This window comes from Drosophila novamexicana, unplaced genomic scaffold (assembly GCF_003285875.2).
Source record: "Drosophila novamexicana strain 15010-1031.04,08,12 unplaced genomic scaffold, DnovRS2.1 tig00000644-arrow-pilon, whole genome shotgun sequence".
Taxonomy (NCBI): Eukaryota; Metazoa; Arthropoda; class Insecta; order Diptera; family Drosophilidae; genus Drosophila; species Drosophila novamexicana.
This window is the reverse complement of record NW_020824814.1, coordinates 119,320-133,603: the sequence shown is the minus strand read 5'-3', so window position 1 is coordinate 133,603 and position 14,284 is coordinate 119,320. Positions and strand designations below refer to the sequence as shown.

The 14,284-nt window shown below is 40.3% G+C and overlaps 2 protein-coding genes and 1 long non-coding RNA gene across 3 annotated transcripts; all 3 read right to left on the bottom strand.

Annotated features, from left to right (window-relative positions):
• Window positions 1–43: 43 nt before the first annotated feature.
• LOC115762737 lies at window positions 44–2,482 on the bottom strand. Its single transcript, XR_004017822.1, has 3 exons — window positions 2,420–2,482; window positions 793–825; window positions 44–266 (listed from the first exon to the last, which is right to left on the bottom strand). It is a non-coding gene; the product is annotated as an uncharacterized LOC115762737 (long non-coding RNA).
• An 849-nt stretch (window positions 2,483–3,331) lies between these two features.
• LOC115762758 (probable RNA methyltransferase CG11342) lies at window positions 3,332–4,399 on the bottom strand. The gene has a single exon (XM_030705100.1). The coding sequence runs from the start codon at window positions 4,337–4,339 to the stop codon at window positions 3,620–3,622; it is 720 nt and encodes a 239-aa protein (XP_030560960.1). The 5' UTR covers window positions 4,340–4,399; the 3' UTR covers window positions 3,332–3,619.
• A 1,508-nt stretch (window positions 4,400–5,907) lies between these two features.
• Window positions 5,908–8,907, bottom strand: LOC115762757 (G-protein coupled receptor 52). Its single transcript, XM_030705098.1, has 3 exons — window positions 8,304–8,907; window positions 6,884–7,142; window positions 5,908–6,812 (listed from the first exon to the last, which is right to left on the bottom strand). The coding sequence occupies exons 1-3, from the start codon at window positions 8,434–8,436 to the stop codon at window positions 6,236–6,238; spliced, it is 969 nt and encodes a 322-aa protein (XP_030560958.1). The 5' UTR covers window positions 8,437–8,907; the 3' UTR covers window positions 5,908–6,235.
• Between the last annotated feature and the right edge of the window lie 5,377 nt (window positions 8,908–14,284).

Here is a 14,284-nt window from a genome sequence, read left to right as displayed (position 1 = left end):
TTTTTTTTTTTTTTTTTTTTAGTTTTTAAGTTTTTCTTTTTGTTACGTTTTTTTGTTAGATTTTTTGTTTTTTAATGTAAACTTATTGAACAGAAATTTAAATAATACATACAATTCGCGCTTAACTTCTAAATTTCACATAACACATGCTCACATTGTGTTTTCTTTACTTTGTTAATTATCATTTGTTGCTTTTAATAATTATTTTGTTTTGCTTTTTTCGGTTATTAAAATGCATATTTTGAGACACAAACGCTGAGCACTGGCTGCAATAATTGGAAAGAGAAACAAAAACAAACATTGGATAAATACTCAAATTTTTCGTTGTTGCTTTTTATGCTGCTTCTGCGCTGAAGCTGAACTCAAAACGCAACGGTAAATCAAACAGAATCCTCTGGCTTTGCTGAAATTTGTTTTTGTGTTTGTGTTTCGAACAGGGAGCGGATGGCGAGGGAGGGGGGGGGGGGGAACAAATGAAATCCAAAAAGCAACAGCGCCAGCAGACTAAGGAGTTTGGGCAGAGGGGGGAGCGGGACAGGGTGTTAGGCAGAGTTTTTGACTTTGCTCTGTTTGGATTTCATTTGATTTGTGTGCGTGACGCTCAGCCATATACAGACACAAAATGCGCGCATATTTGCTTTTTACTTCTTTTCTGTTGTTTTTTTTTTCTTTCGTTTTTCACACACACACATACACTCACACACACACTTATAGTTTGGAGTTGCTTTGGCGTCTGCACAATATTCACATATTTATAGCATTTTATATTTATAACATTTTTGCATCTCATACTTTTCGCTGAACCTGCGCCAACATATTGCAAAACTGTAAAGAGAAGAGTGTGGGTAGAGGAGTAGAGTAGAAGAAGAAGATGTTAGCAACGCTCGTTGTTGTTGTTGGTCTGCTTACAATTAATTATGTATGTATGTATGTATGTATGTTTGTGTGCTTATTTATGTATGCATGCATATTTTGCTATTTGCCTTTTTTTTAATTTATTTTTTGCTGGATTACTAACAATTAATGAGCGGGCGGCAAATAAGAAACTCTGCGCGAGTCAAACACACACACACCGCGCGTATTGCGCTGCACGAAGGTACTGAAAAGGCAGACGACGACGAAGAAGAAGGTGACGGGCAATTCAAGTGGCCAAGCGAAGCCAAAGCCAAATGGAGTCCACACGAACCCTCTCGCCATGTATTGGTGTTAGAGCGTGTGTACGTGCCGATGTTAATGCGCAGATATGTGTGCATATACACACATGCATACATATATATATGGCTATATATGTATGTGTGTTCGTGTGTGAGCAGGGTGAAGGATTGGTAAGAGCTAATAAAAACAACAACATTTACAGCTGTGTCTCGTATGTGAAACGGGCGCACAGTGGGCAACGCATGACGCATTCTGTGACCACAATAGGCCAAATAAACATAAGCTAACTATGATGCCAAAAAAACCCAATGATCATTATTTATGCTAATCAAGTTGGACTGAAATGAATTGACAGGCGGACAATCAATTTGCACCACGGTGCGACAGGGTAGACATTTTGCAGGATATACGTACATACATACATACAGACAAGCGAAGCCAAAGCAAATGACGTTTTTGAACACTAACACACATACACGGACAGACTTGCACACACACATATGTGTTTTATTTGTGGAGTTAAACAGGATCCAAGCAGACTCAACAGCTGGCCAGCACGTACATACAAAAGCAACAGCAGCCACAACAACAACAACAACGACCAATCACAACAGGTCAGCATCCACAAACGTGTGCAACATGGCATCCACTCAGCACATAGAGCCTTAGCTGTGGATGCCAAGTGGATGCTACAACAGCTGGCAACAAAAAATTGAAACAACGCGGGTGGTTCGTGTGTGTGTGTGTGTGTGAGGGGGAAGGAGGAGGGCAGCGAGCGTTTGGAGCCGTGCTTAAAGGAAGCGCTTTTTCTGTATTTCCTCTGCTGTCGCTCAACTGGAAACAGCTGAAATTAATTACATTTCGTTGGCGCACAAAAAGGTGTTACCATTTTGGGGCACACAACAAGTGACAGAAGGCCAAAGGTTATGGCCATAGGCTTTCACACAGACGCACGCACACACTCGCACACACACCGATATGTGTTTTGCTAGAATAACTTCAGGACTGCTGCATACATACATACATACATGAGCTTTTAGCATTTTGTAGCTTGGCTAATTAGTTGAAGTAACGAAGCGAAAAGAACACAAACAAGCAGAACAAGTTTCAATTGGCCGCACGCTTTTTTTTCGCACACGTTGCTGTTGTTGTTGCTGCTGTTTTCGTCGTTCTTTTTTGCGCAACCAATATTCTTAAGACGCAATTTGTTATGGTTGTTATGCCTAGGCAGATTTTACGTTATTATCATTTTTATTAAACTCACTTTTTGCAGTTCCTGGACAACCGCTCACACATTTGTTGTTGTCTCACTACAGATTGTGGCGGCCGGGCGATAGGCAACTGTGGTCGATGATTTTTTGAATTGCGCCACTGCACGCAACTATCGTGCAGCTGCGTTGCGATAGTTATCGATGTATCTAAGCATTGTGTTAGTGTGTGTGTTTCAAATCAAAAGCGCGACTTAGTTCGTATACCCTTGCGCAGATCTTAAATTATTTATTAAATGTGTAACTTATGATAACGCACTGGCAAGGGCCATTGCTCGGAGAGTAGAAATTGTGTGAGTTCATTTATTCGTTAAATATTGGCACAATATTGGCATTGCTGCTTTGGGTCCCGTTATATGTGTGAGAGCGCGCAGAATGAGCGGCAGAGCGGCAATTCATATGTCCAAGCGCGCACGCCATTGGTCGTTACGCGTGTGAGCATCCAGAGCAGCGAGCCTTGTGAGAGCAGTAATTGCATTTGTATTAGTGTGAACGCCGGCTTAGCGTAGGCGCGACTTATGGGGAGGCAATTCAGTCTGTGCGCGCCCGTCCTGTCGATCGGTTGTGTTTTCTGCGCGTGTGCTAAAATTTTTTTTACCTTATTTTTTTTGTGTTTAACTAAATGTTAATAAGCGCGTGTAGTGCGTGTCGTGTGTTTTTGTGTATATATAAAGTATAATAGTCCCGCAGCCGTTCTCTGCCTTAAAGGTAAATTACGTGTTCGCTAGTTTTTGGCGCTAACAACAAATTGGCGCGCATTTGAACTTCAGCCACATCCAGCAGCAGAATGAAGGAGAGAGAAAGGGAAACAGAGAGGATTATGCAGCAACATAAACAACAGGTAAAGCTCTTGTATATATATACATATGTTTCTTTTAATGCCCTTGCAGAGGGTTTATTATTATTTTAGAGTACATATATTTTTGATATATTTATTGTATAAGATCTGCTTGCTTTTGCTCTTATTGTTAATTGCCTTCTAAGCTAAAGAGAATATCAATAAGATTTGTAACTTTGATAACAGTGCGCTGTTATTAACATTAATGCAACAGTAAGTGCCACTGTTAGCAGTCGCTCTATTTCTGACCTACTCGATAACAGCTCGCTGTTAATAACATTTATGCAACTGTTAATGCTGCGCTCTGCTTCTGATCGCGGTTTTCCTCAATTGAAACAGTTTTCCAGCTCGATTTAGATCATCTGTAGAAACAAATCCTGCGCTGCCATTTGGTGGGCGTGGATTCGTATATGTTTCGGCGTCCCAGCTGCTGCTCCATAAACTTTTGTATCTGCTGCTCCACATCCGAGCGCCACTTGAGCTCCCGAAACAAGGGGAATGTCTCGCCGGCGCGCTTCAGACGCCGCTCGGCGGTCTGATAGCATTTCCAAGTCTGCGGCTCGACCACCAACAGATCGGCCAGCCCGGATAGCTTGGACAAAAAGCGCTGCAGGCCGCCGTCGTGATGATTCAGATGAATCCACATGGTTATCGAGTAGCAGCAAATGGCATCAAATTTGTCCCTTTGCTGCTGCTGCAGGAAACTTGCAACAGTTGCATCAAAGCTGTCCGCACTGAGTACATCGCCGCAGAAGTAGCTGATGCTCGCGGGGCACGTGTTCTCCAGCTGGGCGCGTTCGATCAGTCGCTCGTCAATGTCCACGCCCAGCACGTGCACCGGCCGCTGCAGCTGCGCCTGCAGAAAGCCGTGCAGCAGCTGCGTGAATACGCCACAGTTGCAGCCCACATCCAGCACCAGATAGGGCTTCATTTCCACATTTAAACTGGGGTCCATCTGCTCCAGCCAAATATTTGCGGCGGGCAACAATTTGACACGCTCGCTGGCCGAATTAAATTGATAGTAATTCTTGAAATTGCCGTATTGCACGGCGCCGGGATCGCCGTCGCGATGCTCCATTTACAAATTGATTAAATTTTAAAAACAAAAGTTTTGCCAAACAAACAAGCAAGTTTTGCAAAACGCAAAAGCAGCTGTTTATGGTAATTATCGATATATCGATAGGCAAACATGTTTACAATATGACTCGTGACTCGTGACTATCGTTACTTGTGTGCGATAGAAATGCAACGCCCAACTATCGCAATCTAAACGAACTTCGTGTACATCGTGTCATCAGCGATAGTTTTGCAGCCTGTCGATATATCGTCTCTAGTGCCAACTCAAACGCCGCTAAATATGCCTGAAAATATAAACAAATACCAGCTGACTGCTCGATAGTCGATAGTTTGGTATTTTTTCTGGTATTTTGCACAGCAAGCGCGCGCAAAATATCAAATTTGAATTGAAACAAAAACAAAAGATCGCTGTTTTACCTTTCCATGTACTTTTTAATATACTGCACTCAATTTTATATATTAATGTATATAATTTTTAACACGTTTCTGCTTCCGGCTTACAATTCGCTAACTTACATACGAAAATCGTGAACAGTTTGTAAAATGAATTAAAAAATGATTGAAATTTGATGCACAATGAAATCATATACACAATGCACGTTGGCCTGTTTGTGGATAACATATTTCAGAGTTTCATACCATATTGTTTTTTGAACTACAAACAAACATGAGCACAACCCGGGCCAGATCGGGGAAACTGAATTTAACCCACTAAGGGAACTAGGCAAAATCGCAACAGTCTGTTGAAACCTGAGCCAAGTTCTGCTCATGTGCGGCAGAAAATCAAACGAAAATAGAACATTACATTTAACCTATAAATACCATATATATATGTGTGTGTGAATTAAATCAACTTAACTCCGACTTGACGCTAAATTAAACTATATTACGATATTAAGATATTAACTATGTATATTACGATTTGTATGCAATTCGTTTGCTCCTTTAACTAGACTTGTCGAAACTAAATATATATATATAGTTTTGTATTAATATTTAGTTAAGTTGCGCTAAAAACTACTGGAAATGTGTTTCGTGTTGGTTTACCTTATTGCTGAGCTTCAATCGAACTCAGTTTGTTTAAGTATTGTTACTAAATTTTCGATTTGAGTCAAAATTGAACGCTGAAGCGTGCACAGTTCGAAATACGAACTGGCGGAACTTGCGGAACGCGTGAAACTACAGTTTTTGCTAACGACGCTTTCGTCTCTGTCTTTTGGCATTTATCGATAAATTGTTGGTTTTGTTAAATTCTACTAAATATGGACTTGTTTTGAGAGAGAGAAAAAACACGCCTAACACGCCAAGCGTCTAGTTATTTTCACAAGTGTGTACACACTGGTGTTTTTTTTTAGTCTAGGCAAAGTTGCTCGAAACGAAACGGAACGAAACGGAACGGGGTACGGAAACGGAAATGCAGCCATTTTGAGAATTGTAATTGCATTTGAAACATGATATTGAAGTAGATTAATTATTATTTTCTTAGGGGTATATAGCTGGATATGTATACATATACGCTATATACACACATATACATAATATATATATATATAAGTTTTTTTGTTAAGCTCATAAATACAAACATAATTATGTTAAAAACTCTCTTAGCAAACATAGCTTACGTTCTAACAAATGAATATGTCTTTCAATTGGTTTCAAGTTCTGTCTGTGTCGGCTTGGCGTGCTGCGTAGCCTTTCCCCGGCGATCCATAAAATATGCAACTATGTGGCCAGGGGGCAAGTACGATTCAGTTATTGTGGGTGGGGGGGGGGAGCGCAACTATATGTAAATGTCTTGTGGCAATGACACAGAGATGCATGTTTTGTTTTGGTTTCTTCTATCCATTTCAACATTTGTTCGATTTACAACCAATTTATACTTGAAAATTTAACGACTCTAGTCATCTGGGTCCAACCCGATTAATTCCGCTTGCAATCTGCCCTTAGTCTTACAGCAAATGGTTAAACAAAATACTCTCAGTGCGATACGGAATTGCGGCGACATGCTCGACATAATGAGAATTTTCCAAAATGAATTCAATATGCCAATCCAGACGACCGCAAAATTGATGAGAGTACTTTGGATAACCTCGCCCATGACCGCCTCGTATAGACGCAATAGTATCCATGGCAGCCAGGACATCCAGAATGCAAAGACTAATGCGAATGACATCATATGACTAGGGTTCGATAAATTTTCAGCCAATGCAGTTGCATATTCTTTATCGTGTATGGGCTCGCCGGATCTTAGCTTACGCATCATTACAAATATATAACCGTAATTGTGTACTATCGATATGAGGCTGGGACCTAATACTAATATTGCCAATGTAACGGTATATGCCGCCATATTGCCCCAGTCCAGCATGCATATGTGCGACAAATTGTTCTCAATCGGCTGTGTATAGCCCAATATCGGTGGACAGCACAGCAATGCGGCCGATATCCATGTGAACACCATCCAACACTGGCAGCTGCAACGATAACACAAACAATCCTTTATCGATAGTCGTTAGTCGATAGTCGATAGTTGACTATCGCTTACCGCGTCTTCGTCTGCACCGTCTCGTAGCGCAACGGCTTTCGCACCGCCAAATAACGATCCACAGATATCCACATGAACGTATAGACGGATACGGCCCACAGTGTCACCTCCAAATACCCGGTGAAACGGCAAACGATATCGCCGTACATCCATTCGCCAGTCAGCGCCGGATAGACGGAGAAGGGCACCACCAGCAGGCCGCATAGCAGATCGGCAATCGCCAGCGATAGCAGATAATAGTTAATCACCTCTGTGGGACCTGTGTGGAACGCAAGTTGAAAATCGAATTCAAACTCAAAACCCGAACTCAAACTCAACATAAACTCAAACTCAACTCGATCTCGAACTCAACATGGCACTGTGGGGAATTTGGAACGTTTTGCTTGCGGCTCAATTACATAGCATAATGCAAAATGCATACAATTGCAATGTTAAATAACATACAATTTTAACAGAACGCAATTATGTTAAGCTGACAGCTGTTAAGGGCAACTGATATGATCGCATGCATTTTCTAGAGTGTAAAACATAAATGTTAACAGAAAACAATTATGTTTTCTTATTATTATAACATAAAAGTTAACATGATCCAAGCACTGCTAGCGTGTATTACAATAATGTTAACATACACTTCTTATGCTTAGATAACAGCTGTTAAGCTTCATCGGAACGAATTGCATGCATTTTTCATGACCTTCTAGATAGTATAACATAAATGTTACCATAAACTTAGTATGTTAATTTCTTGAAGAGCATAACATAAAGGTTATCAGGAGACATTAAGTTAGGCCAACATCTGTTAAGCAGCAACTGAATGAATTTCATGCATTTTATGAACACTTTTCGAAAGTAAGAAACAAATGTTAAAGTAAATAAGTTCTGTTAAGCCAACTGCTAACAAGAGCAGCTGATACAAGTTTATGCATTAAGATGTTAACATAAACTTGTTATGTTAAGTTAACAGCTTGAATGCATGTTTAGGACATTCTAGATATGGTAAAAGGTTAACGTGAACGTTATGTAAAGATAACAGCTGTTAAATGTTACTTGAATGAATTGCATGCCTTTCTAGAGGGTAATATAATGTTTATAGACGGAGACATCTTTGACTGCATCAAACATGTATTCTAGATCCTTCCAAACTTATTCTGAGTTAAGTCTTGATATCATATTATCTAATATATCTCCCAGCCCTTTCTCTTTGGCAAGGGCTACAATAAAATTGGTAGATTTCGGAAGTGCCGAGAACTCTGACGCTTAATAGAGTTCTCGATGCCGAATACCAGATATTTAAGTTTAGTTTTAAGTTTTAAGCTAAGCTAACTTTTTGTCAGAGCACATTCCCCAGATCTTTAAGTGTTGGTAATGCCCGCGTGAAACGTTCCAAATATTGCCCCAAAATGGAGGAGCTGCAACTCACCTTTAAAGTTCGCATAGGTGGCTATAATTAACAAATTGGATAGGACTATGGCCACGCCCAGAATGGAGATGAGTACGGCTTTGGTGAGTGCCTCCAATTTGGAATTATCCTGCAGGTAGCTCATTTCCTGCATTTTAATGGCCAGCCGCGGCAAAAGGTGAAAGCGCGCGCCTCTCCGGGCTTAAGGTTATGCGAAGGCCACAATCGCACGTAAGCCGCCGGCCTCACTTCCTGTCATGTCGTGGCGCCCTCTATTGTCCAATAGCCGAATGCAAATGTGCGCACGCCAAGGTCGCTGCCGCTGCCGCTGCCCCTGCTGCTGCTGCTGTTGCAGTTGTCGTTGCAGTCGGCGTCGCAGCTGGCGTCGCCGAATTTGTATAAATTTTCGTGTTGCTAAACCGTTATTTGTTGTGCTCGCGTTTAAGGTTAAGGTGAACGCGCGCGTGTGTGTGTGTGTGTTTGTTGTTTTTTTCTCTCTTGTTTTAGAAGCTCATTTAAAAGATTTGATTTAAAATGTACCGTTAAAAACTACTAATAGACAATAGTTTTTGGTTATTTCCTTCTTATTATTTGTGTTGTTTTTTTAATATTAAATTCACAACGCTTTTTTGCTAATTTTAATAAAATTGTAATGCGCTACTAAAAGTTCGAATATATGTATATATATATATATATTTAACTATGCACTAGGTATATATGTATATATGTTTAGTTGTTGTTGTTGCTTCTAAATTTGTTGTCTAATTTAATTATTTTTTTTTTATTTTGTTATTGAATTTAAAAATTACACATTTCAAACGTTTGAAGTGGAAGAATAATGATTACAATTATTATTTAATTTTATTTAGTTTTTTTTTAAATTTTTATTTTAATTTAAATTTAATTTAGCATATATATATAATTTATTGAAATTGATTTGCGACTAGAATTAGAGCACAGCACAAATTTTTTTCTATTTGTTTTTTGTTTTTTTTTCTTGTTTTTGTTTTAAATATTCGTAAGGCTTTTGATGTGCTACGTTGAAAATATTGTTGTTGTTTTATTCGTTTCTTTTTTTTTTATTTTATTTGCATTTATTTAATTATTTGTTTGCTGCGTTGTGCTTTGTGATTATCCTTTTGCTTGTAAATTCTGGCTTTAGTTTTTTTTTTGTTTTTTTTTGCTTTTGTTGTTATTTTTTATTTATTTTTTTGCTCTACGTATTGTTGTTGTTGTTGTCAGTTTAGGCTAATTGTGCGCATCTGTGAATGGAAAAGCAAATGTTAGGCATTCTTTTGTGACTTGACGCTATTACCCGGCGTTGCCCGGCTCGAATTACGCGGCAATCAATTAATTAAATATCAATTATCGAGAAAATATTTGAATGAATCTCAATACGTAATCTTTATTGCAAACACTCATTTTACATATATTTATTTGTTCTTTTATTTTTAAGTAAATTAAACAAATTTTAAAATTAAATATTAGTCAGTCTGTTAATGAATTAACAATCAATCACTCAAATATTCACTTATTTAGTCATTTAGGTAGTCAGAAACTCAGTCAATCATTCAGTCAGTCAGTCAATACGTCAGTCAGTCAGTCAGTCAGTCAGTCCGTCCGTCAGTCAGTCCATCAATCAATCAGTGAGTCAGTCAGTCATCCAGTCAGTCACTTAGTTATTCAGTCAATCACTCTGTCTGTCTGTCAGTCAGTCGGTCCATCAGTCAATCAGTAAGTCAGCCAGTCAGTCTGTCAGTAACTGCATCAATCAGTCGCTTAGTCAGTCATTAAATGAGTCAATCAAGCATTCATTCATTTGGTCAGTCCGTCAGTCAGTCATTCAGTTATTCAATCATTTAGTCATTCACTTAGTCCGTCAGTCAGTCTGTCAGTCAATAATCCAGTCATTCATTCGGTCAGTCATTCAGTCAGTAGTTCATTCAGTTAGTCAGACATTCGGTCACTAAGTCATTCAGTCCGTCAGTCAGTCAATCAGTCATTAATTCATCCAGTCATTCATTCGGTCAGTCATTCAGTTAGTAGTTCATTCAGTTAGTCAGTCCATCATTCAGTCAGTCCATCATTCAGTCTGTCCGTCTTTAAGTCACTCATTTAGTCATTCAGTCAGTCAGTCAATCAGTCAGTCAGTCAGTCCGGACAAACTCTTATCTATATAAAGATAAGCTAAGTATATCAAGTGCATGGCCCAGTTCTATAAATGATTCAACTTAAGCCTTTTAGCTGCATAAAATGCTTTACATAAGCGTCCTTATCCTGCCAATGCCACTTTGAGCATTTCCACTGCCAGACCACACCCCCCCCCCCCCCCCCCCCCGCCCAGCCACGCCCATGCCCACTTCCCCCACTCCAGCCGGGCGCCTACTGCTGCAGTGACCCACTTTGCGATTGTGCACTTGACACAGTTTGAGAGTCATTGCTGTCAAAGCAGCCACTTGCAGCATTGTGACTGCACAAACAATGCGCTGCAGTGCATCGCAAACTGTACAGTTTGAAATGCTCAATCTAGTTTTTAGCATGAATGAAACACACTTGAATTATTCAATTGCTTTGTTAATCAGCTTGAATATGACATTTTACTTTGCGTAGTTTTAGAAGTGTCAGCACAATTGTGCCTCAGGGGTATGCTTCAAACTGTGACTGTCAAACTGTATATTTTCTTACTTTACACTGTCGATAACCCTTTGCTATTTTTGGTGCAGCCTAGCCTAGGTCCCTTTTCTGTTTTAAGCCGCATCTATATCTAAAGTTGTAGCATTTGTAGTAGCTCTTAAACTGTGCCTGTCCAACTGTGGTGGCTAAACTGTGGCTCTCAAACGGTAAACATAAAGAAAAGTTGTCACTATAATTAGCTTAGTCTTTGTCTCATTACGATTTGACCTGTGTGATGTGACTGTCAAACTGTGACGATAAAAGGTGCCTGCCAAACTGTACTGGTCACACTATGCTTGTCAAACTGTGCACGAATGCAATAGCCAAGCAATTTGTTGCTATTTCATAATTAACTCAGCTTTAATCTATTGCCTATTTTGTCTAGCTCTCAAACGGTGACTGTCAAACTGTGAAAGCTGTGATTGTCAAACTGTGACTGTCTAGCTATATAATTAAGTAAGTTCTTGTCACTTGAGGTAGCTCAGCTTAAATCTCTTCACTATTTTCGCTAGCTCTCAAACTGTGAACTTGTCACTCTCAAACTGTATGACCTTTAGCCAACGACTGTACCCATTTCGAATTTGTCACTTTTGTTTAGTGCTTTCCGCAATCGATCTCAATCACAAGCAATAAGCACTTATTTAGCCAACGACTTCAGCTCCATCTTTCGACCCCACCAGACCGCCTGCTCCCCGCCAGGAAGGGGAGGGACAGGGTGCTGTCTCATCAGCATCATGAGGAGTCGACGTCATTTTGCCATTTTGCTGGCGGACAGAAACACAAATGCGGCAGCCCATTATCAAATGCCATTAAAGGGCAGCAGCTGGGCGCCACGCGGGCGGCCACACGATTGCATTGTGTAAGGTGAAAATGGAGCATGGGGAAGGGGGGTGGGGGACAAGTTTGTCATTTGGTCGACGTCGTCTCTCAACTTGGTAATTTAATTAATGCCAAACGGCGCAAAGGTTCGACAGACGACGCAGGTGATAAATAACAATGAAAATTGCATTTGGCTGAGCTCTAAAAGAGAGCACCATCCCCCGCCCCCCTCCCATATTCCCCACCCTCTGCAGATTGTCAATCATTGCGTAAGCGTTGGCTGCAGCTGCAAGGGCAAGAGGGGAGGGAAGGGGATGGTATGGTTGGGTTTGGTTTTTCATGTCATTTGTGGAAAATGTTTTGATGACGGCGCCAACGCGACGCCAGATGCTCGGCCAAAGGCAATTACAATGAAATAACTGTTATTGCTGCCAACTAAACCGTTGCATAATGAGCAGGGGGCGTGGCATGGTAGGCGATTGGGCGTGTTACGAGGGGGGAGGAGTGAAGAACGGGTTCAGCGAACTCATTTGAACAATGCCAAAAAGGAAAATCAATGGGCACGTGAATATTTATGATTAATTAGGAAAAATCCCTTTTCCATTTTACTTTCCACTCTTAATGCTGTTTCGTCTTCCTCTTCTTCTACTTGTGCGTTGGCATTTTGATTGTCAAGCACAATTAATTTCCTGCTTTCGAACATTATTTATGACACAGCAAATATTATAAAGCCAGCGGGCATTTGCCGGCTTTGCGCGTGGCAGATTTGGCGCCTCAATTCGTAGATAGACCGCATTTACCTATTTTCCACACGTGGAAATTTGTAATCTATCCTCACTAACTATATATTTGAAAATAACTATAAAATGAAGCATCAGAAGTTGGAATCTAAGGTTTCCATTCATGTACAAAATCCAATGTTAAACAACATAAACAAGTTTACATAAACCAGTTATGTTAAGTTAAAAGCTGTTAAGAGTAACATGTTAAATGGGTATCTAAAGAGCGTATCAAACCATATATATAGCCTTCTCTTTTTTTTTATAGGGTATGTCTTTCGAGAACTTTTGAAACTGGGCTACATAAAATAGCAATGAGATTTATGAGATTCATGCTGTCAACTTTGCTGGCAAAACAAAGCAAAACTTTTGGTTTCTAAACAAATGCACGCGAGTGTATGCAGTCCCTTGAAAAGGGGTGTGTGTGTGTGTATGTGTGTGTGAATTTCATTTGCAGCCATAAAATATGTATCGCATGCGTGTTTATGGCGCAACACACTCGCACAGATACGCGCGCAAAAGATACAGATACAAATGTATCTATGCAGGGACTTGGGACTAGGGGAGAAGAGGGGGGGGGGGGGGGGGCAGCACACATGACGCCACATTGATTTAGAAAGCCACGCGCAACGACGACGCCATAAAATCATATTTAAATGCCAGCCCAGGTTAGGTTGAGCGCGTGAAGCCGCACTCGGCGCATACCCTAACCCACGCCCCAAAGCGAAGGCAGAATGCGAAAGCGAGCGAAGGCCAAGGCGAGTGCAAGCTTAAAAAGGGAAATATATATATACTGTATTTATAAAGGAAGCGGAAGAGGATGCTCAGCCGATGACGTTGGCTGCGGCGACAGCACAAGAGGACGCTGCGGCAAGGCTGCTGTGGCTGGGAGGGTGGAGAGCGGTGGGGGGAGGGGAGGGGCAGGGGGCGTTTGACAGGCGCGTCATCAGGCAGGCTTATATAAGCATGACCTCAGCAGCTCGGCAGAGCGCCGGCCTGTCGTTTACCTTGGTGGCACTTTTTTTTTTCCAATACCCTGTAAACCCTTTGCAAATGCCCATAAAGGGGTATATTGACTTTTAGCAAGCACTTGACGATTTGTCTAGGCTAGAGACTTGGCAGAAAACTTTATAGATTCGATAACTTTTCATCGATAAACTTCAATCGTTAAAATCGATTGTTCTGAAGTTTATGGAACAGACAGATATTTGAAATTTGGAATATATGAAAAATGTTGAAAGCTGAATATCTATATATATCGAACATTTACAGAAGTAGTTGTTATATCGATTACTGCACCCCATTCCATAAATAAATATCGATATTTTTAAATTGAAAGGCGGGTTTTAATGCTAGGATATATCGATAGCTCTACGCCATCACAGTATATCGATAAATATTAATATTTACATTTAAAATGTTGGCTTTTATACCTCATCATATTTCTATATTGATAACTCGTCCCAAGCACAGTATATCGATAAATATAGATATTTATAATATATCGATGACTATCGATACTTACAGTATATCGATAATTATATCTGAGTATACCTAGCCCCTCTGTTCTTTAAATATAATTCAATACGGAGCTGTATTCTCTATTCAACAATTTATTTATTATCTTAGCACAGCGTAGGGCTGAGGGAACATTTGGCTCTGGCTACAGGGTATGCGCTAGTCGGATACTCTATATCCGTAAACTCTCACTATTATTATTGCTTTGTTTGC